Genomic DNA, 24,095 nt, shown 5'->3' with positions numbered 1-24,095 from the left:
AATGCAAAAACTAGAGATAGTGTGTTTAGGATTTCTCTTTTAAATGGGATCTGGGTGACCCAATTTGGACTCAAGCTCTTAATGCTTTAGCCTTCTCTCCTGATCCAAATGATAAAACATTATGTCAATGCTAATTAGTCTGGTCCTACTACTAAATAACAAACCCTGTCAGATTTGAGCTAGTGTCTTATATTGTTACTTGATTAAAGATCAGAATGGAATAAGCTACACCTGTCTAGAGAAACAAATAGGGTCTGATATAATCCTAACTGTAATAACATAGCTTTGATGCATAAATCCTGAACTTCTTTGACTTTTCAATTCACCTATCAGTGTGAAGAATATTTCTCCCCACATTTTTTTAAACTTACCTTTAGAGGGCCATAATCATCACCTCACTTGAACATTACTGTATTTGCAAAGCTCAAAAGGTGCTTAATAAACGCATAAAAATCATTTACGTGAAACACAAGTAGAACTTGATAGTTTTCTTTAGTATAGCTTGCTAATGACAACCAAAATTCAAGACTGCTCAAATTTTTAGAAATGACTCCTGATAGCCAATATGGCTTCTCAGAGGAGCTAAACAGATAAGCTCAAAAAGTTTGAATGACAGAAACAAATTCTTCAAATCAATATTGTGTAAGGATATAGCTCCTTTAACATGTTTTTAATTAATACTTAACTTATATGCCTTGAATTGTTGAGGACTGTAAAATGAGCTCCTAATCCAATGTACAAAAAAATTCCAACATATTCTAATAGTACCTTTTCCCAAATGTTAAGATTTAAGCTTTCATCATAATACAGACAGTAATTTTTAAAGACCAACACGAGGCTTCATTAAGTATCAAGTGTTTCATATTAATTTTATGTTCCAAATGATTCCTACATCAGATTTAGAATTATGAAGTTAGCCAGTCCAATGGATAGATACACTAACAGTGAGAACTGAGGCCTAACAGCCATGTGAGATGAAGTATCTTCTATAACCATTATCAACCCTTCAAGAAAATGCAGCCCTGGATACTTGACAGTACAAGATCTTATATCAGAACCAACTGGAGAAGTCACACATTGCTTGATTGGTATGTAAATAGGATCCAACAAAATTGTTGTCTGAAACTGCTAAATCTTGGAGTGATATGGTGACAAAGACACACAAAGATCATCCATTATTTCTTGTGGAATAAGCAAAGTGCTATTTCAAACCATCTTGACTAGAAATATTAAACATTTGTTAATACTGTTAAGAAAAATCTTAAAAAAAAAAAAAACCCTTGACTCAACTACTAAAATCTTCATAACAAAAAGGGGATGGGGAGAATAAATCAGAATACACAATATGAATATTCACTAGAACAAAGCCTAAAGTGGTATTTTAAATAATTACATTCAAAATATAGTAAGAGACACCTCTGTGGATCTTATTTTTCTTTCACTGAGTAAAATACAGGTATATTGGTCAGGTTTTTCTCCCCCCCCCCCCACCAATCTCACAATGCTGTTCACATTTATGCCATCTTTTTGTTATTTGGCTTACCTAACTAATATTAAAGGAGATTTAGGGCTGTTCACCCATACACAACCTGGGTGAACAGGAAGACATGAAGGAAAGGTAGGGCCCATATCAAAGTTTCATAATCTTGAATTCAAGGAGGAAGAGGGATGAAGGAGGGGAGAAAATACAAATCATGTAACATACTGCAGTGGCATGGTATAAAAATGGGACATACATGAAACTGAGGTGTGAAGCAGAAAAACTGCCCCACATTCTTTTTTCTCTTTGATGCTGTTTCCAGTTTCTGGGATGAGACACCCTCTCAGAAGATGGGACTGAGACCACAAGAGGTCAGAACTGAAGTGGGATGGAACTGGTCTAAGTTGCCTGCTGCCCACCTGTTGAGTTTTTTTTAAATCAAGGTCTGAAATAGTCCTGAGTATACCTGAACTATTTTAATGAGTTTTAAATTAGGTCTTAAAGAAATAGAAAACAGTATGGGTCACAGTACACAACAACTTACAGTTGCAGACTGTAAAACTCAGCACAATGTGTTTCATGACATTGACAGACAGATTACTACCAGAACATCACATAAGTTTATTTCAGATGTAACAGCAACGTTAAAATTGACAAGTTTAATTCTTAACTGCACCAAGTAAACGTAGCCACTTAAGTATCTTAAAGATATTCCCTCCAAAAACTGAGGGAGTTTTTCTTTTCCACCACCACACACCATGCTTCCCAATAGTTCTCTTTTTGGAGGATTTTCAATTAATGAGTGACCTACTTTGGAGACACTTAGGAACTCCTTTCCCCAGATGAAAACTAATCTTGACAAATTATATATTGCATAGATTTCTATACAGATTCTTTACTTTAGAACCTAAATTCAAATAGCATACAGAGTAATTTTAACCTGTTTACCCCAGTAAAAATTATCTGTCCTGAAAAATAATGGAGATCTTCCAATCTTCCAGTTAACAGAATTACTCTTTTACCTCAAAGAACACAAAGAGGAAAAAAAAAAAAAAAAAAAAAAAAAAAAAAAAAAAACAAAACAAACCCAAACCAAAACCCACAAACTCATAATGGGATATTACTTTAGTATTTCCTGACTCACAGGCATATAAACTAGTCCAAGTTTCTGCCTCTTTCACATCTTCCCCTTATGTAAGTGGATGGAATTATTTAATGCAACTTTGATACAGGACAATTGACCCTTTACATACAATTAAACTTTAGGTTAAATCACTGACTAGTGTGAAAAAGGAAACAATAATAGGGAGCCTACACACTCAATTCAAACTTTATTATTTGTTCCTCCTCTTTAAATAACATGTACTTAATTGTTGTGAGGCAGCTATTCGGTTTCAATAACCACATTTAGGGATACATTCATAGGACTACTCAGATAGTCCAAGTGAAATGGTTATAGAAATAGAGGCAGTGTCATCTCAGAAAACTCTTATATATCAAAATCTATTTTGCTATCTGGAAGTTTACAAAATGGCTGATTTCTTCAAACTAATTATGCTCTATCATTTATGCCCTCTTCTCTTGGCGACAGCAAGCTGAAGCTTATCCATGGAAGTAAAGGTGCTTAACACTAAACTTTTCTTCTGAGCTTAGATTTGGACTGTCTAGAAAAACTGATACCCAAGAAACAAGGATGGTATTTCTACAATTTCACTACCCTATGCACCCACCCACCCACCTACCCATCCATCCATCCATCTATCCATCCATCCATCCATCAACCACACCCTTGTCTGTATTTTCTTGGCACTCAAGACTACTGAAGTCCACTTAATGTACTTTCACATTCTCAAAACACAATGAAACAAAAAACTTAAGTTATAAAGTGTGCACAAGCATCTTTTAACCTATTTGGAAATAAGACTTTCATACCACAATTTTCCGAAGAGGATGTATCAAACTTCCTTTTAACGTCAAATGAGAGGAAACATACTCTGTTCTATTTTAAAGTCTAGTAAGAACATTTCTTGAGCCACTGATGACTACTGACAATCTAAGAAATGCCATATATTTTGAGATGAGGCTATGTGAGTAAAATATGAGTATCTCATGTCTGCACATACAGTTCTCAACCCATCAGAGCTACTCCCAATGTGCCTAAAAATGATCTGGCCTTAACCAAACCTGTCACTTGGAGGTCACAGTGATATCTGTATTAACACTTCATACTTCTATTGTTCAGAGAATAGAAGGAATTTGTCAATTCCTCGTATTCCAAATTTTTAAACTCAACATCGTAGGCACAGAGTGTAAGCAAATCTGGGATGTTCTCCAACAGATAAGCAATAGCATAACAATGTTATTTTCAAAAATACTGTTTAGAAATTCTTTCATATATTATCAAACGCTCAATGTCCACAGTTCTAACAATCTGTATTAGTTGACATTAGATAACACTTAATGTGTTACACGTTCATCTAAGCTTTTTTATGTAATTTTGTAGGTCCAAGAGAAAACACTTGCTTCGGATTTATTTAGGGGTATTGGCTTGCAAGGATATAACTCCACTTAAGGTTATACTATTATTGGGCTTACTGAAAATCAAGAAAAAAAAATATCAATTATAACAATCTTCTTTAGATCAGTTAAATGCCATATCTCTAGCTGGGATATTAAAACAGTTAATTTCACCAGCTCATACTCTACCAGTTAAAATGCCTCCAGCAACAAGATTAACAGCAGGAAGGAAAACCCAAACCAAAAAACAAAAAAAAAACCACCTGCTAACAAGCAACCCACTCATCAGCTAAATAACAATTTAACTGAAATACTTTGACCAAAGTCTAATACTAACTACACAAACAGCCCCAGCAATCAGCAAATAGAGAGGAAAAACTGCTTTAAAACCCTAAACTTAGTATTTTCTCCAAGGATAACAATGGTCCAACTCCTGAGAGTTCTCAAAGGACTAAAGATAAGTGAAGGCAATGCCAGGGATTAGCATCCCAGATAGTCTTTAAAACTCAAAGTACCACAAATACACAAAGCTTGTCTATGAATCAGAGAAAAAGATATTGCTGCGGCTTCTTTTGAAATAATATTGTAGGCTCTGCCCTTCAATGTGAAAGCAGCATGTTAAAAAAAAAAAAATTGAAATCATCTGATACCCAATTTGAGGGGACATCTTAACTGTGAAACTATAAAGATCTATCTTCTCCTTTTTTCAACCCAACCACCTCACAAAAATAAGAGAACTGAAACAATCCAAACATGATCATTTTAAAGAGTCCTTGAAAGTATTACAAACTTTAAGAGGAAAGAAAGGAGGAATATCAAGGGAGAAAAGCTGAAGAAAAGGGGGAGGGGAACCAATGGGTCTTTCTTTTATTTGGCGACAAGCAAGTGCAAGAAAGTTCTTTTGTAATTTGTTCAGTTGTCTGTCTTTTGTGTCTCTGCATTATGACCAGATGGGACTTTGAGGTTTTTCTGAAGCACATGAGCATCTGCAGGCTCTATCCTCTTATAGTAGTTCTTCTTCGTCTCAATAATCTCAAAGCCAAACTTCCTGTAGAAGTCAATCGCTGACTCATTGCTGATCTGGACATGCCTGAGACATAGATACATATATAAGACAGTTTCATCAACTTTCAAGTCTTAACCACACATAGCTTCAAACTGGTGAGAGGTGGATTACAGACATTTCGTATATTTTCTTTACAATGACCAATATTTAATAAAGATTAGTCAATTTATTATCAGTGAATCTGACAATTTTACACTTTTAACCTAATTTCCCCACTTGCAAGGCAGATGACTAAGATTAGGGGGGAATCAGTGCTTATTCTTATATTTAACAAAGGTTAAACTATCACCAGGCTCAGTCTACCAGATGATCAGAATGTCTGACCCAGCACTGCCACCAGGCAGCTCACAACCACCTGTAACTTCAGTTGCAGAGATTGCTGATGCCACTGGCCTTCTTGGTTACCTGTAATCTCGTGCAAATGCCCCTCCCCAAAAATATACACACTAAAAACAAAACAACAAAAACACACTTCAGTCTTATAAATACATCTTCCCCAACTTCTTTCATTACTCTTCAGAACAAGACACTGCATAATTTAATCTCTCCCAATATGAATATGAAAACAATCTGCTGTGATTTTTATCTTAGCTCTTTGTTAGTAGATTTTTTTTTGGGGGGTCACTCCCTGGCTGGCCTAAAATTCAGGAGGCCTCTGCCTCCTGAGTGGAAGTACTAGGATTAGAGACATAAGCCATCATGTCAAGCTGTCTTGGCTCTTTATAACTGTGACCTTTCTGAGACTAAAGTATAATCTCAACTAGGTTACCTCTAACTTTGATTATTAAACTCTATTACAAATGAGCATTTATTGATAACCTTGACTAAAATATATTAACTATTACTGGTATTAATAATTTTAAATTTCTAAATACTCGGATTGCAATCTTGGCTTTATTTTAGGTTCCTTACATATAATTAGAACCAAATACAACAAAAATAGTTCTTCATAATTTTCCACCCACAATTCACCAACTTCAAATTAAATATAAAGTTGTTTAAAAACTTCTGTATCATTTTCTTTTTTCTAGGCATCTTAAATAAATTAAGACACTTTAAAGAACATGGGAGGAAAGGAAAAGATCATCTGTAAATAGTATGCCCTTTTATATGGATTTGTGACATTTTAAATAAACACACTCAATTTTTTTCCTAAAATTTATTTTATGGGCATGCAGATTTCTGTCTACAAATATACCCATGTACCACTTATGTATCAGGAGGGTGCAGGATATGGAACTAGGGTTCTCCGGAAGAACAGTCAATGCTCTCATCACACAAGGCCTCTATTATATCCCTTTTCTATCTCTATGGATAGCAAGGGACAAGCATACCTTCATGGTGTTTTCAATCAAATATACAGTAAGTGGGTAGATCTCAAAAGTTTCTGATAGGGATTTAGACAAATAATTTATCAGACACTTAGATAAACATTAGGTACTTACAGATAGATGTTGTCAAAAGTGCCATCTTTCTCACAGATGTTTAGGACATGATTTAGCATTTTAGTTCCTATTAAGACAAACAACAAATAACTTTACAAATCAACCTTGAAATTTGACATCTACTTGCCATCTTTACTGACACAGAATTAGATGACAACTAGACATTATTTCCCCAAATGTTGTTCTCACTATGTAAATTACATGTTTAAAACCATTAGAAGAGGACTTTTTTGGAGGCAGGGTTTCTCTCTGTGTAACAGTACTAGATGTCCTGGAACTCACTCACATCTGCCTACCTCTGCCTCCCAAGTGCTGGGATTAAAGGGTTGATGCCACCACTACCCAGTGATGACTTTTTTTATTACAAATAATTCCAGGCTAATAAATGTGAACAAATTTATGGGACTTTCAAATGAATACTAAGCAATAGTTTTCATAATTCAGTATTCCCTTTCCAGTTTCTTTCCCCCCCCCCTTTTTTTTTGAGACAGGATTTCACTGTTTAGGTCTGGATGATATCACACTCAAAGATTGAAAGATCCTATCTTTAAAGGCATGCTCCACCAACTCCACCACATAATTTTTACCTATTCCTAGTCTTCGGTAAGGCGCAAGGCATCCTAGCGTCATGATGTAAAGTCTCTTTTGATTCTGTGAATGATCCACTCTGCAGCACACTGCACCTACAGCTATGTCATTGAAATATGCTACCACAGAAAATACAAAGATGTAAATGTCAACAATTTATTAATCAACTCCTTTTAAATACAAAAGTTATAGGCATCAGATTTTAACTACCTACTCTTACAAGAATATCAATGCCTCAAGATTTATATATCTTCTGAGGAAGGTCAAGCTTCCTCAGTAATAGTTAAATTAATGATAAACACACAGGTTCACAGTAAATAACAGAAAACAGTCTTGGAGCCAGGGAGATAGATGGCTCAGCAGATAAAGGTGCTTGACACCAAGCCTCAAAACTTAAGCCAACTGTTAGAATTTACAATGGTGGAAGATTAAAACCAAACCCCTTAAGTTGTACTCTTGTATCCCCTATGAACACACACACACACACACACTTTATTTTTTTCTTCCCCGAGACAGGGCTTTTCTCTGTGTAGCTTTTGAATCCTGTCCTGGCATTTGCTCTGTAAACAAGGCTAACCTCGAAGTCACAGAGATCCACCAGCTTCTGCCTCCCATGCGCTGGATTAAAAGCATTTGCCACTGCCACCTGGCTGCCCAAACTTTTTTTTTAAAAAAGACATTTAGTATTTGCTTTTAAAAGTCAAATATTAAATATTGATCTTTCTCAAAAATCTGTAACATTTCAACTTCCTCTGCTTATAAAATAAGGAGCCTGTATTATTTGCTCTAATATTAACATAGTTTAAGAATACAGATTTTAAAAAGGAGAAAAAAAAAAAAAAAAAAAAAAACGTACCAAGTTTTGCTAGCTCGCCAACCTCTAGCACATCCTTGTAGAATTTATCATTATAACTGACTGGAAAGATGACCTGGTTCAGTCTCTTCAATTGTTTGATATTGTGTGGTGTCACATCTCCCAGCTCGATCCGGCTACTGGAACAAACCAAAATGTACTCAATAAAAGACCATTAACTTCATTTGCTAATATTAAAAGGGTACCAGTCATTTTTGCATCACTGACAAATTCAGCCCTTTTTTGTAATGACTTCATATTCTTAAAACACTGTCACTTACAAGCAAAATGTTCAAATTTTTACTTATAGCTTTTATACAACTGTATACATTTAGGGACAAATAAGGCACACATTAACCAAGAAGGTAAGAATATTATCCTTAGCAAATGGTATTCAGATACATGCAGATGTAAATTGCTTCACTATTTCCTTTTTTCCCCCCCTAAGATTTATTCATTATGTATACACCATTCTGCCTCCATGTATGCCTGCAGGCCAGAAGAGGGCACCAGACCTCATTATAGACTGTTGTGAATAACCATCTTGTTGCTGAGATTTGAACTCAGGACCTCTAGAAGAGCAGTTAGTGCTCTTAACCTCTGGGCCATCTTAACAGCCCGCTTCATTATTTCTTGAGGACAACCTAGCATTAAATATTGAGAAATCTGCCCATCTCCTTGCCTGTGTAAGCAGAAAATAAGTCATCCATAAAAAATAATTTGTACTTATTTGTTGAGAACTTTGATTAAGAAACAATATCACAGTTATAGAAGTGACTGATAATAAGCCAGACAATGGTGGCACACATCTCTGTGAGTTTGAGGTCAGCCTTATCTTCAAAGAGAGTTCCAGGACAGTCTCCAAACCGACAGAGAAACCCTATCTTGAAAAACCAAAAAAAAAAAAAAAAAAAGTGATTTTTAAGAATTCATATTCCAGGACACCTCACTGTTTCAGCATGAGAATTTCAGAAAACAGAACAAGTTTGAAAAATATCAAGTTTGAAAATTACCTGTGAATAATGGCAACAGCAGCATTTGAAGAAAACACATCAAAGTAAATCATTCTATGGGTATGAGGGATTAAGAGAGCTCAAGATCAACTGGTGATGAAACTGTTTTGTCTTGAAAAGTGGTCCATAATATCACCTTTCCTAACTCAAATTAAGTTTTACTACATACTAAAAATAATCCTGGTAAGGCAAATCCTGCTGGAAATACACACAACAGTTCATTCTTAACACTAGTAGCACTATCAGCAGACATTTGAATACATCTTGGTAGGCAAAATTTCCTGTCCTGCCCATTCCTGCAGCTGTTCAGTCCCAAATAGACACACAGAGGCTTATATTAATTATAAACTGGCCAATGGCTCAGGCTTCATATTGGCTAGCTCTCTTTTAATTATTAACCCATTTCTATTCATCTGTGTATCTCCAGATGGTCTTGGCTTACCGGTGATGCCTGGACCTCTTGCCCCCTTGGCAACTACATGGCGTATCACCTGAGACTCCCTCTCTGCATTCCTCTCCCCAGTATTCTCCTAGTCTGGTAGCCCCATCTATCCTCCCTGCCTGTCCATTGGCTGAAACAGCTATATTCATCAACTAATAAGAGAAACCTAAACATAATAATTTCACAGTATACAGGAGGATATCCCCCATCATATCTTTTTGTGTGATGGAGATCAAGCTCAGGACCTCTTGCATGCTAGGTAAGCACTCTTTCAGAAGCTACAACCACAACCCTATTTGCCTTCTTTGTTTAAGGCTAGTTTTTATTTATGTTTATGAGTATTTGCCTATATAAATGCATATATATTTGTGCCTCATGTCCATGGAGGTGTCAGATCACTGAAACTGCCATGTGGGTACTGGAAACCAAGAGTAGTTAGGTGACCTTAACTGCTAAACCTCTTCTGATCTCCACACATGTCATGCGTGCAGATAAACGAAAGCAAAACACAAAACTTTTTTGAAAATTAGTAAAAAGTATAAATTTTATGTTTCAAAGACATACAACTAGTACATTAATTCACCTTTGGAACCGTCAGCCCCATCACATCCAAAGGCAATGACACAATCTTTTTTCCTATCTCCAGCCATCAATGAATCTACTTTCTCTTTCTATAGGTATTTGCCTTTTCTGAACAAAAGACCACAAATTCAAGGGCTTAAAGAAAAGTAATGTGTATATTTATTGTTCAGGTGGGTAGAAATCGGAGAATAGGCTCATAGCCTCTAGGCTCTAGGAAAGAATCCTTTCTCATCTTTTTTTTTTAGCTTCTCACAGCACTAGGCATTTCTTGGCTTTGAACAATCTAGCTACATAATCTTTGCTCCTTTGCTACAGGTCTGAACCTGCCCTCTCAGATGCAACTAGTCACATGGCACAGGATTAACTCTAATCTAAACAACCTCTTAATTTTATTACCCCTCCAAACTCCTGTTTCTAAATAAAGGCTATATGTTAAAATTATATGTAGGCATGGATATTTGGTGGGGACTATTTAAATTACCATACCTACACCAAAACCTTGATACTATGTTCAGTGAGAACCATTTTGAACATTTGAAAATAAAATGTATAACTGATAATTGTGTTACTTTTAAACCGTAAAGTCTGAAATTACTGTTAAACTGATAATATAAAATTAATGCTAGGGTGTCTACCAAGGTATCCACACCACTTATATATTAGGACATTTTGTGGTTTTCTATACCCTTGATAACAATTTTTATTGATTTAGGATTGATCCTACTCATCAGAGTAAGATGATGGTTCATCTGCACTATTTTTACTGCTTGAAATACTAACTAAAAGGAAGCAATACTGTTGAGATCAGGTGTATCCTGTACTAAGTGACTCTATATTGTGTGAAACAGTGATTTTTCAAGCTACCTCTTGTCTCGAGGAGTTCCATTCTGAGAGAAAAGGATGACTACATCCCCCAGGGAAACTCTAAAACCACACAACCTGTAAGGCACTACCTACCTATCACAAACTGGGAGTAGAAAGGGAATCTCCCTATAAATTTATTGAGGTGTATTGAAACTGCAGGGGAATTAACTAGGGATGAATAGGCACACCAGAGGAAAGGATGTCATTTCCTTCCCTAAGCCCCATAAAGTAATGGACACCCAACACTGCAGTGCGCACGTGTGTATTTGGATCAACAAGCAGAATTCCAGAGTGTCCCTGGAGCTTTGGTTTGGTTTGGTTCCCCTGCCTACTTAACCACCTTTCTGTCCACATTTTCACATTTCCTGCGTCAAACCCTGCTTCCTTCTACCTTGAAGCTTGCTAAACAGACCCCAGCAGCAAGTTCCTGGTTCAGTTTGCTATTACCATCAATACAGTTGCTTAGCCCATTTCTGAAACCTGAACTTTGCTCTAGCCTCTCTAACTTATGTTCATTATGTAAACACCATCATAAAGATATATGGGCATATCTGCTATAAGCTATGTAATATAAATCAACATTGACAACTTAGTTGGGAATTAAAGAACTTATATTAGTCCGGCTTGATGGCACACATCTTTAATTCCAGCACATGGGAAGCAGAAGCCAGCAATTCCAGGATAGCCATAGTCCAGGATAGACCATCACAAAAAACAAGTAAACCATCAAACCTCTTGAATTCACTTTAGCTGGACTATTTGACATTGTGAAAAGGCAGAAATATGTTCATCTATATATCTACTATGTTTTCAAAACAAAAACCTTCAAATCTTCACTTTTCCAACTCCAATTGTTAAGTCTGTGTTTGGTGAATATTTGTGCAACAAATACTATTTTATACACACACACACACACACACACACACACACACACACACACACACACACCTTGTATGGCTATTTGTAATAGAAATTAAACCCAAAGTGCTTCCACTAAACCTTCATCCTCAAAACTTTGAAACATATTTACTAGCAATATTCTGAGACACCACAAGATGGAGGTATGACTCCATAAGAAAATGACGACCCCCCCCCCCAAGTCTGACTTAGACACACAGCAAAGATAAAATGCAGAAAAACTCCCTATACTTGCTTATTCGTTCAAAGGGCACAACATATCTTGGCACACAAAATTTTAACAAGTCAGTCATTTTTTGTTCAGTATTTCATGTTGAAAGTGCTTTAGAATTCACTGGGCCCAACCCTCTTCCCTTCACAGAGATAAAATCAAAGCTCCAACAGAGACTATGCTTGTAGTGAGGAGCTATAAAGCTAGAATCAGGCATTTCTAAGAATTTCCATTATAGTAAGACCAGGCCTACCATTCTTCCTTGAAGGAATCATCTTTATCCTTAAGGCTAAAGAGAAGGATGTGATATGCTCTGCTAAGGGTTCACTCGCATCAATTTCAAACAGAAGTCAAAGTATGACTAAGATCAGTTAAAAAAAATTCAAGACATTAAAGTAGATTTTTTTTTAAATCCTGACTAGTAAGAATCTTAAACTAAACCCTTTCCTTCAAAGTCACATCTTAAATACTATGGTGGTTTGAACAAGTATGGTCCACATAGACTCATGTGTTCTATTGTTTTGCTCACAGGGAATGCCACTATTAGGTGTGGTCTTACAGAGTAGTAGTAGCCTAGTTAGAAGTGTGTCATTGTGGAAGCTGGCTTTGAGGTTTTATAAGCTCAAACCTGGATAGTGAGACACAGACTCCTTATACTGCAGATCAAGATGTAGAACTCTCAGCTCCTTCTCCAGCACCATGTCTGTAGGCATGCCACATGGTAATGGACTAAACCTCAATTAAATGTTTTCCTTTATAGGAGCTGCCATAGTCATGGTCTCTTTACAGCAATAGAAACACTAACTGCTTTTCTTTACTGAAATTTCTACCTCATATATTACTATTTGTCCTCCCCACTCCCAATCCCCTTAAAGACAGGGTTTCGTGTAGCCCAAGTTGGACCAGAACTTTTTTTTTTTTTTTTGCAGCTGAGTATGACCCAGAACTCTCAAACCTCTTTAAGTGCACCACCAAGTCCTGACTAGGCATTCACTTTTATAATACACAATCTCTTCTAATCAAATTCCAAAATTTAAAGTAAGGCTTCTCAATCTTACCCTATAACTACTGACATTTTGGATTGGATACTCCTTGGAGGTTGTAGCTACACAGCTTAAGATATTTAACTGGGTCAATACCTAGCTTCTATTTACTAGGTGTTACCTCTTTTCTCTATCTTCATGAGTGGCTTCCACCTGATTTGTCCAATACAGAAATTTAGCTGTAGTATTCCTCTGTGTCATGTTTTAACATGTTCAAGAGCTGGTCCCCAAGTAATAAGGTTACTGAAAGGTAACTGGACCACAAGGATTCTAGCATCATCAATGGATTCACACAAAATGGGTGATTAGAAAGTAGATCTAGCTGGAGGAAGTAGTGCTTGAACTTATAACTCTGAAAGGTTTGTTTACCTCACTGCTGACCTTTTCTGTCTGCTTCCCAGTAATCTGATCATGAGGAGAGTAGCCTCTTCAATCATATGCTCCTAACACCATGATGTTCTGACACAGCAATAAAGCAAGCTAACCACAGATGGAAACTCATACACTATGCCCCATTTTATTATATCCATTTTTTCAACTTTATAAATGATTCTCATACTATTTCTTAGGATGACAGTTCAAACTATTGTTTCTGAAAATATAAGGGAAGCAGATAATATGAGCCAAGGAGATAATGCCATTGAAATAAAATTAGAATTTAAAAATAAGTTTGATGACTATTCTGCTTAAAAATCCTTTGGTAGGTGGGGGGGGGGTGGTAATCCTACTACTTGTGGGTAGAGATTCAAGGTCATTCCCAGCTACAAATCCAGCTTGGGCTACAGAAATCTCAAAACAAACCACAAAAACCGCAGTTGTACATAGTCTTACAAGTGAAATTAAAACATCCTGGCATTCAATGTATATAATAAAGCCATTCCTGTTGATTGATGGCCACTTAGCCTCAGACCCCCCACTTCTTGCTCTACAAAACTGTTTAAAATCCCAAAAACAAGTAAGCCCTTCCCTTTTTGGATTATGTACCCCTTTTTTCCAACAATCAAGTACAGAAACAACAATCTTACTGAAAACAGTGTGGAAATTAAATTAGAATTTGTTTGGCCTAGTGTTACTAGATAGAGTATCCTGAGGAAAGGGAAGAGAAAACAGGCCAAACAACAAATTGAAGAGAGAAATTCAAAGATAATAACTGAAATATGTTCTATTAATTTATTTCTTGATATCATAGAAAGAGTGCTGACCATGCGCAGAAATGGCAAATGGGGTACATGTTATTGCAACCATAGTAAATCTCCATAACCTTTTTGTAGCAAGAAAACCCATCAGCTCAGATACCAACATAATTCAGAATCTGCATCCAAGTCTGCAATCATTCTTAAGGTCCAAGCTATTCCTACAGATAAAAAAAAAACAAACCTTAAGACAGGAAATGTATTTTAAAATACTCTATTGCTACCTATTATTTGTGGTACTCTAAAATCTAGTTGCTTTTAATTAAATTCTGATTGTTACAATAATTTCATTTATTAAAATAATGGACTTCATAGACTAAAAGGGAAAAAAAAAATCAAACTTTCTTTCAAATGATCTCATCTTAAACATCACTGTATTTACTGATCTGAATTTTCTCAAGAACATTGTTTTTAAAATTTAGGCAGTTGATAAATACCACCTTATTTTTTAAATTAAACAAGTCATGAGAAATACAAATGACCACTGAAAGTAAATTTAAGTCAAAAGAAAATACTATTTATTATTTAATCAGAAAAGCAAAACTAGAGTGACTGTATACTCAAACCCAACTTAATAAAACTGGTATTTCTATTACTTTAAAAATAGTCATGTGTAGTCACAACACATCCTGACAAAAATGTCTTTGCATTTTTGCTTTTTTTTTTTTTCTCCTAAGACAGGGTTTCTCTGTGTAGCCCTGGCTGTCCTCAAGGTCAAGAGATCTGGGATTAAAGGTGTGCACCACCATTACCCAGCTAGGCACACAAAATTTTCTAGCACTCTTAGCTGAAATGGTAGTGTCTTCTTCGGTTTTCTCAAGTTTGTTTCTCTCCTCTGCAGATTTTGCGCTTAAAGATCTCTCACACACTGCTGGGAGTAAAAACTACTTTGAGAGGTCAAATGGCAACAAGTATCAGTTTGGCCGGAATGGTGTCAGGCCTTAATTCTAGAATTGTGGAGGCAGAGGTAATTGGATCTCTGTAAAGTTGATGCCAGCTGGGTCCACATAACAAGTTCCAGGCTTTCCATGGCTACAGGAGACTGTTCCTAAAACAAACTAACTAACAAAAAAAAAAAAAACCAAAAAAAAAAAAAAAAAAAAAAAACAAAAACCAGAAAACTCATTACTAGGGAAAAAATAAAGGCTATATGCGTGTGTGTACATACATATGAATATATGTAATGTACACACACACACACTTTTTTGACTATATATATGTCAAATAGTTCTGAGCAAGCATTTGCTACAGCACTTAAGGGGACTGAAATGGCTCCAGGGTTAAACATACATACATATTTCCTCCTTAAGAGTATGTGAGGAAATTGAGTGCAGTGATTCAGGTCTCTTAGCCCAGCACTCCGGAAGCACAAGCAGGTGGACCTCTGTGAGTAGAGGCCAGCCTGGTCTACATAGTGAGTTCCAAAACAGTGAGAGCTACATAGTTAAAAGCTGTCTTGGGGGGGGGGGGGAAAGAAAAAAGAAATATGTAAGGAATGGAAGATGACATGGGTTGTAGTAGCTCATAAAATGCAAATATACACATTTCCAGCTATGTTTTCTACCTATAGCAGACAAAGTAATTGGAAAAGTAAAAGCCCAGGAGTATAACCAGACAAGTTAAATGTGCCCCACAAGTTAAAATATTTAGAAATACCTACCATCTGGGAACTAGATTCTACAACCATGCTTTATACAATTTTGGTTTTGAAGGCCCCAGAAGAAATATATAAATCACATATCTTAATTTTTTAAAAATGTGAAGTATTCACCCAAGGCAAATGTTATCTAAATAAAAATTAAACATTCTACCCTTTTAAAATGAAGCCCCTTATTCATATCAAGTGTTATTATTTGAAACTTGATTCATGTAGTTCAGGCTGGCTTTGAATTTCCTGCCCTCCTGCTTCTCTCTAGTGATGGGATCAGAGATGTGTACCACCATGCCATGCTCATACTAAGTCTTTAAAATTCCCCTTATTTTACCCACAGCATACTTCATAATATCCCCAGGAAACATTTTATGTATATTAACATTTAGTAAAGTTTACAGATCTATATATCCAGTTTGTGTCAAATAGGCTTTAAAATGCCCCAAAAGTAACATTTAATTTAAACTGTGGCTTAGCAGTTAATAGCATTGGCTAGCCTTTCAGAGGACCTGGGTTCCATTCCTGACACCCACATGGTGGCTCCAGTCTCGGGAGCAACACCCTCTTCTGGCTTCCATACCCCAGGCACACACATGGAGCACAGATATAAATGCAGGTAAAACACTTAAACACATAAAAAGTGGGAAAAAAAATCCTTAAAAAAATAAAATTAAACTAAACTTAAAAATATTCAACAAAATTTAAATATTTAAACATTTCAACTGCTCAATGATCAACTATCCACTACTACATCAAAGAAGACTAATACTTTATTAATAAGTTAGACACTGCATTTAACTAACTGAAAGAAAATCAAAAGGAATTCTGTAGCTTAAACTACAATTTTAGAATGAAAAGTGCTCTATAGGTTACTACTAGTATTCTACTGGTTACTGAGGACTAGGCTCAAAACAAAGATGAAGGAAATTTATTTGAATAATTGAAACAGGCTTCTTCAAATGCCATCAAAAGCTACAGTTAATGCCTAAAGAACAAAAATCAAGATTTCTACAGGACAACACAGCAAGGTAAAATTTAAATAGGTATTAAATAGTTTTATCTGGCAAGAACACTGACTTTGGAAAAGAACATTTAAGAAAATAAGAGATTTTAATTGACAAGATGTTATAATTAAAGTTGGCTACAAATTTTGATAACAAGAACACATAATTAATCAAAGTATTATGATAAAACAGGAAAAGCATGTAAGTAAGCTCTTAGCCTCCTGTATGACCCTTAAAAATTCTTAAACATAGAAACTTTTCAAGACAGTGTCTCATGTATCCCAAGCTGGCATTTAACTTACTATGTAACCTTGAACTTCTAACACTTTGGTCTCTGCCTCCCAGTGCTGGGAAAACAGTGTGTACCACTATGTCCAGTTTATGGAGTGCTGGTGTTGTATACATGCTAGGCCAAGTACTCACCAACTGAACATAATCCCCAAACTCACAGAAACCTACATTATTTATTTATTTTATTAGTAGCAGCTTTAGTAAAAGTTGTCTACAACTCTGTGAAAGAAGAGATCACTACAGCAATACCATGCCACTCACCAATTCTCTATAGGTATACTTCAGACATTTCAAAACTCTCAACATAGCAAAGGAGACATTACATAGTATTTACTAAAATTCAGTATCTCAATCAATAAACCACAAATGACTGGTTTTACACAAAAATCGAAAAATGTATTGCATGCTTCTAATCAGGTTCTACAACCAGTTTTATTGTTATAAACACCTATACTAGAGAAGGTGGCAGATGGATATGGAGGTTAGGGGCCAATAGGCCTGAGTCCATAGTGAGATCAGAGGGACAGAGACACAAAAATGTCACAAATCATGTTTACAGTTCAGTTTTTTAAAAACATATCTATTTCCTATGTAATCAACACCTAGATAAAGACACAGAACACTTCCTGGGCCTGTTCCCAGTCCATATACTATTGAAGATAACCATTATTCTGTATTTGTTAACATAGTTTCACTTCTAACTGCAGAATCTTTTATTCTACTCAGTAATTAACATTTGGCCAAGTTTCAATTAGTAACCACACTGCTCTGTATTTATTATTATTCCTACCTACATTTTCATCTTTACTTTGGTTATTTTAGTATTCCTACCTCATTCAAAGACATGTTTAATACAACTAATTTGCACTTTTTTATTATAATTGAAAGATAAATGGAATTAGTTTTAGTTTTGATTACACTGATAACTAATTGCACTGACACTCCTGTCATTGCAGTCTATGGCATTCTACTTGCCTGAATATCATCTTCCCTGGAGAGGAATAACAGGTAAGAGTAATTACTAACCATAATGCCCTTTGTTCATAAAAACAAGAAACCTCAGCTGAGGGACTGGAGAGATGGCCCAGAGGTTAAGAGCACTGGTTGCTCTTCCAGAGGACCCTGGTTCAATTCCCAGAACCCACATGGAAGTTCACATTTGTCTGTAACTCTGGTTCCAGGAGATCCAACACCCTCACACAGACATTCATGCAAGGAAAACCACCAATGCATATAAAAAATAAAAGGAAACCACTTTTTTAAAAAAAGAAAGAAAACCTCAATTGAAATGACCAAATAATATATATACTTCTCACACGCATTTAAAAACATAGTAGTTATTACTCACAAATTTATCTACTACAGAGATAAAGAAAATACATAATTTATAACAGGATATCCTACTGCTGTTATTAATAAAAATACTAAGTAAAAATATGAAATAAAATTTTAAAATAGTAAGATTAAGAAGTCTTAATGCCAAAAATTTAAATCACAGATTAAATCACAGTAGGGGTTTTTGGTTTCCAACTTTAGAGTCGTCATCTACTTAACTGAAAAAAATTTAAAAATTACCAAATAAAATTTCACCAAAAAACAAACAAAAAAAAACAAAACAAAACAAAAAAACAAAACAAAACAAAAAAACAAAACAAAAAAAAACAAAACAAAACAAAACAAAAAACACTATGAAATAGAGCTGGGCCTGCCTTTGATCCCAGCACTGGGGAGGCAGAGGCAGTCAGATCTCTATGAGTTCAAGGCCAGCTGGGTTTACAGTGTGAGACAGGCCCCAAAGATATATAGAGAATCCTGTCTCAGGCAAAAATAAAGCAAACAAAAAACCACAAATTAACAACAAGAACAAAATCCTATAAAATAGATGAAAACAACAACCACCAAAACCAAAAAATATGAAACAGGAGCGTTGTTTTTCACAGGTCTTTCCAATGAAGTCAGGAGACTGAACATATAGTGCACAGCTGTACAAGTTTTGCACAAGGACATTAACATCTTAAAACAAGTATCAAGAAAACAAAATATGATTTCATTTCTTCACTATCTTAAAAGGAAGAAAGGAAAATAAAAGTTCCATGTTTAGTAGGAGTCAGTTGTGGAAAATTAAAGAACTACACCTGTAAAATCATCTTGAAATTGTTTAGTTCAGAACACAATTCTAAGCTTCCAATTCTAAGAAATAAAAGCCTTACTTAAGGTATCTTAATTTTGAGCATGCTTACTGGCCTAAACTATGGATTCAACTGCAAGTTACCTTTAAATTTGCCTAGTTCCTCACCTTTAGACATTTGCCTCCATTAATTATGTTACACACGCAGTATCTATTTAAATAAACAGAACCAGTTGGTACTGATGGCTCAAGTTTGCAACACTAGCTATTCAAAAGGCTGCATAAGGGGAGAGTATTGTTGCCAAGTTCAAGGCCAGCCTAAACAACTCAGTGGGCCACCGCCTCAAAATAAAGTACTAGCATCTCAAAATAAAGTACTAGGGTTATATATACCTCAGTGCTTTTCCTTCAGTTCCCACAACTTAAATAAGTTAATAGGATAGAACTGCTTCAATAATACACTAAATACGAGTTCGAACTGATTGCCAATAACGCCAGGGTTGCTCCATTTCTGTCAAAGTATCATTGCATCCTACACCTAGAACTGAACTAGATCCAAGATTTTAAAACCTAAACCAAAATAATTTCTTACTCATTACCATTATTGCTATTACTGTAACACAACATGGCAAACATGTATTGAGTATCAATGAGTAAGAAAAAGACAGTATCAAAGTCATATTCTACTAGAAAAGTAAAACTTCCTGAAGATAATTGGATCACATTTTAAAATATTAGCCAAACGTTCTGGATCGTGACCCTAGTGGTGTAAACATCCCCCCAAAATATCCAACACCAAATAACCAACATCTAAAGCAAAACCTGAGTAAAAAAAAAAAAAATGCCTTTATATATAGACTTAAAATCAAATTAAACTTTGTCAGAACATTTTGAGTTTTAAGACGCGTCAAGATACGGGAATCTTATTTTACACAGGACGATATACTCTACAAAAAGCATGCTGAATAAACAGTTCAACTAAGTGAAACAATAGTTCTAATTTTCAGCTGACTTAGAAAAATCCTTACGGTATTTCAAAAAGTTTAACATGTTTAAGCTTCCGTTCTTTTTTTCCAAAGGATTGTAAAGGCAACCTCCAAAACGGCTTGCCTAAGCAATGTGTTAGCGCGGTGTTAATACTGTAACAATTTATACATCAATGGAAGGGAAATACTTTTTACCAAACGGGAACAGTTAAATCAAAATAACCTCTAATGCTACTCAAGACTTGAAAGATCAAACCTCAACCGTGCTAACAAGCAGCAGAAAAAGCTCCTCTTTGCACTCAGGGGGCAAAACGCTCTTGGAGCAATAGCTCCACCTACTGATCCCTGATACTTCCTTAAACATTTTGGCACCCCAAAGTCTACGCGGCTCGAGTTCGTTCCCCCTCCCTCCTCTACTCGCTCTGACCCAACCCAAATGCCGTTGAGTCACCAGCTCCTAACACTGATCCCCATGCTCTTTATTCCAATTCCTTTTCCCTCCAGAAGGTTCTGCGCTGCCCTCAAGCACGAAGAAAACCGAAACGTGTCAAAGCCCGCAGCCACAGCGTGGATCCCGGATGCGGATGAGCACCTGAGGTGGCTCGGCCGTGCGCTCCCGGGAAGAGGCCCCGGGCGCCCACCACACCTTTCCCGGTTGTCCCACTCGGCGCACACTCGTCCTCCGGGTTGGATCCGTGGACTCGCGCCCTTGCCTTCCGCTGGCCCCACAGCCCGCCAACAGCCGGCCTAGCCTCCGCCCCCTCCCGGAGCGCGGTGACGGAGGAGCCGGGCAATGTCCCTGCGGAGGCCCGGTCTTGGCGCGAGCCTCTCCTCGCGGCGCCCTCCGGGGCCACCGGCCCACGCCCCTCTCCCCTGCCCGCCGCCTGCCCTCCCTTCCTCACCCTTTCATCTTCCCCGCCTGCTGAGGCCGTCGTTACAGCCGCCACCAACGCCGTCGTCCTCGCCGCCCGGAGCTCTCCGCGCCCTGAGCTCTCCGCGCCCTGAGCTCAGGCCCCTCGACCCCACACGCCGGCCTCTTGGCTGACAGAAGGGCGCCCGAGGGGGACAGGGAGGCCACGAGAGCCAAGCCGGGCCGCGAAGCTCCGGGGAGACGCGGGAAGACCTGCCGCCGCCGAGCTGCGGCCGCCGCTCCGCCGCACGTGCACACGGGACACTCGGCTCCCGCCCGCAGCTGCCGCCAGTCAGCCCCGCCGCCGCGATATGACCTTTCACCCCGCCCCCTCAGCGCGCCGGCGCGGCCGCCGCGTCGCGCGCAGCCGCAGTGCTCCGTGCCGCGCTCCCCTCCCCCCAGGGCTGCCCCCCCCCTCTCCCCAGGGCTGGGCCTGCGGGGGGGGGGGGCGGCTAGCTCCGCCCAGCCTTGCGACACTCCCGCCGAGCTTGCTCGGTAGGCTCCGGCGGCAGAAGCCGGATCTTTCCACCCTTCCCTCTCTTCTCTCAAGTCTGCACGATCAGTCTTTCTCCCGCCCCCTTTCTTCCTAGGGCTCCAGTGACCTTCAAACGCTCTTGTGGCCTCAAACGCTTTTGTAAAACGGGTTTCTTCTCGAGGTAACAAAGCCTGTGGAGACCTGCAGTAAATGTGTTTTCAAAAGCAAAAGGTAACGATGGGCCCGGATAACTTGGCTATCTTCCAGCAGGCAAACCACGTTTTTTTTTTTTAATCACATGACAGGTTTAGGCTTTCCAGCCAGAACCTTAACTCGGGACTTAGAGAGGCGGGACTCCACCGCCACTTCCGGCCCCTAGAGCGTGACTTAACGTCACTTCCTTAGCAATGCACTTTAACCCTTGCCATGCAGTACAGCTTTCTGTACTGTAGTTTATAACCCAGTCATAGTGAAAAAGGGAAATAACCCGTTCATTAACCGCGGGACCACTAATACCCAAGCGATTCGCTAAGATCCAACACTGTCGAGAGGCACAGCGTGCTTGGGGAGGAGAAGCAGGGTGGAGCTTGAGGTCACATGATTAGCACGGCCCGCCCCTTGCAGCTGAAGACTTCCCCTCCCTCAGTGACAGAGCCTCTGGATCCCATCTAGGTACTGATTCTGCACTTCGCGCCCCGGCAGGTCAGGTGCGACAGGTAATTGGCGACTGGTGGGGACGATTGACCGGGAGAGAGGAGAAAGGGATTGGGGAATGTGAACGGCGGCCTGCGGTGCTTGGGGCTCCTTCCCCCTTGTCATCCTGCACTGGCTAGTAGCTCTGGACCCCTGGCTCGTCCCCGTGGTCCGCTGGCGAGGGATTATGATGCCCACCTTTCCCTGGGTTGAGAGCGAGTGCGGCCATTATGGTTCCCTATTTGGAGTCTTTGGGGCTTCAGGTGGTAGGGTTGCTTTAGCTATTACTCGGGATTTGCAGCCACCTCCAGGTCCCATTCCCCCAAAGCTCCTTCCCTGGTAAAGGCCTTCGGCCGGATGAGCAGGAAGATAGGAGAACCCCCTGGAGGCAGAGGCGTCTCCGGTGAGACAGGCTTGGGAGGGAATGTCACTGATACGGCCCTCACTGCAGAGTCACTGAAGACCTTCCCTATGAATGTGTGTTCTCGGTGATTCTAAGGATTTTATTGGACATCCCTGCAGAGAGGTTCAGTGAGTGTTCACTTGCTCCGGATGAGACTGGAAGGGTTACCCCAGGACTTATAGCTTTTTCTTTTCGGAGAGAAAGCGGTTGTACTATCTTCAGAGCAGGGTGTTTGGTATTGCGACAGGCTCAGTTGAATGGGAAGGCAATGAAAGATGGTGTTGCCTCCCTGGGCTGGAGACCTGGGCTGGCTTATGGGAAAGTGACGAGGTTTTTCCGAAAGGGAAGTAATTCTTCCGAAACTGATCAAGCTGAAAATATAATAAATGTAAATTCATTTGGCTATAATTTAAAAGCAGGAAGATTAAGCCTAGACATTACTGACTTCATATTTTCTGCCTGTGGCATCATTTCGCTTTTAGGCATTTTTTTTTTCTTAAATCCTCCATAATTGCCCCTCCCAGTCAATTCCTTGGCCAGTTTAAATTTGTGGAGTAACGCTTGTGTTTTTAATTAGCGTTTGCATTTGTTTAAAAAAAAAAAAAAAGGTGACCTCTCCTGACTTGGGTGTATAATATATTGTGAAAATACAGGAATTATTTTGCACATAGGGTTGCACAACCCTTTGTACTCCATTTTATATGCACAGTAGTAGCCAATGTTTTGACATCAAACAAAGAGCTTTAGGAAAGGAATGTTTGTCAGTTTGGGGCTAAACTCTTTTATTTATTCTGCAAACTTAGAAAGTTCCTTGTTTTAAATTGGAAGTCCTTACAAAATATCACATTTGACTTTTATAATTTAGATTATACATTTTCTTATATGAAATCAGGTTTTTAGTTAAATATTAGTTCTAAGCAATGTAATTAAAGAATCTGTGTTTTTTTAAAATCTGTTGAGGATTGGGAATACGGTTCTTAACACCATGAATGCTTGAGGAATAAGATGGAATGATTGTCTTACAATGATTTGTCAGATTAATTTTTTCCCCTCCCAGGTTTTCTGAAATTACATGATCGTATTTGTTAACGAGAGCTGCAAGCTAAAATAATGATAGCAATTTAACAAAATAGAAAGAATGGCCTGTTTGATACTTTTTACTAAAAATATTACCTGGGTGACCTTGCACTGCCCAGAAAAATTATAGTGGTTTTAATACGTGTATTTACAATTTTACCATTTTGTGATCCATACTAGACAGTAGCTATTGATATGTTTATATAACAAGCATAAATATAGATTCTTAAATAGTGTATTCCTTTTCATTGCAAATCATTAT

The 24,095-nt window shown here is 38.0% G+C and overlaps 2 protein-coding genes across 3 annotated transcripts in view; one reads left to right on the top strand and one right to left on the bottom strand.

Moving 5' to 3' along the window:
• Positions 1 to 3,892: 3,892 nt before the first annotated feature.
• Positions 3,893 to 21,507, bottom strand: Naa50 (N-alpha-acetyltransferase 50, NatE catalytic subunit). 2 transcript variants are annotated; one of them, XM_051191522.1, is made up of 5 exons: positions 21,178 to 21,507; positions 7,953 to 8,086; positions 7,096 to 7,215; positions 6,509 to 6,575; positions 3,893 to 5,087 (listed from the first exon to the last, which is right to left on the bottom strand). In XM_051191522.1, exons 1-5 carry the CDS (start codon positions 21,183 to 21,185, stop codon positions 4,910 to 4,912), a joined length of 507 nt encoding a protein of 168 aa, XP_051047479.1. In that variant the 5' UTR covers positions 21,186 to 21,507; the 3' UTR covers positions 3,893 to 4,909. The 2 variants fall into 2 exon arrangements, with proteins under 2 accessions (XP_051047479.1, XP_051047478.1); XM_051191521.1 differs by having other exon boundaries at positions 7,953 to 8,089; positions 21,178 to 21,506.
• An 845-nt stretch (positions 21,508 to 22,352) lies between these two features.
• Atp6v1a (ATPase H+ transporting V1 subunit A) overlaps positions 22,353 to 24,095 on the top strand; it is a 47,863-nt gene continuing 46,120 nt past the window's right edge. Inside the window, exon 1 of the mRNA XM_051191520.1 lies at positions 22,353 to 22,376. The gene's annotated coding sequence lies outside the window, so the exon portion shown is untranslated. The remainder of the gene's footprint in view (positions 22,377 to 24,095) is intronic.

The sequence above is a fragment of the Phodopus roborovskii genome, unplaced genomic scaffold (assembly GCF_943737965.1).
Source record: "Phodopus roborovskii unplaced genomic scaffold, PHOROB, whole genome shotgun sequence".
Lineage (NCBI taxonomy): Eukaryota > Metazoa > Chordata > Mammalia > Rodentia > Cricetidae > Phodopus > Phodopus roborovskii.
Note: the sequence above shows the minus strand (reverse complement) of the source record. Positions and strands in the feature narration are given on the sequence as shown.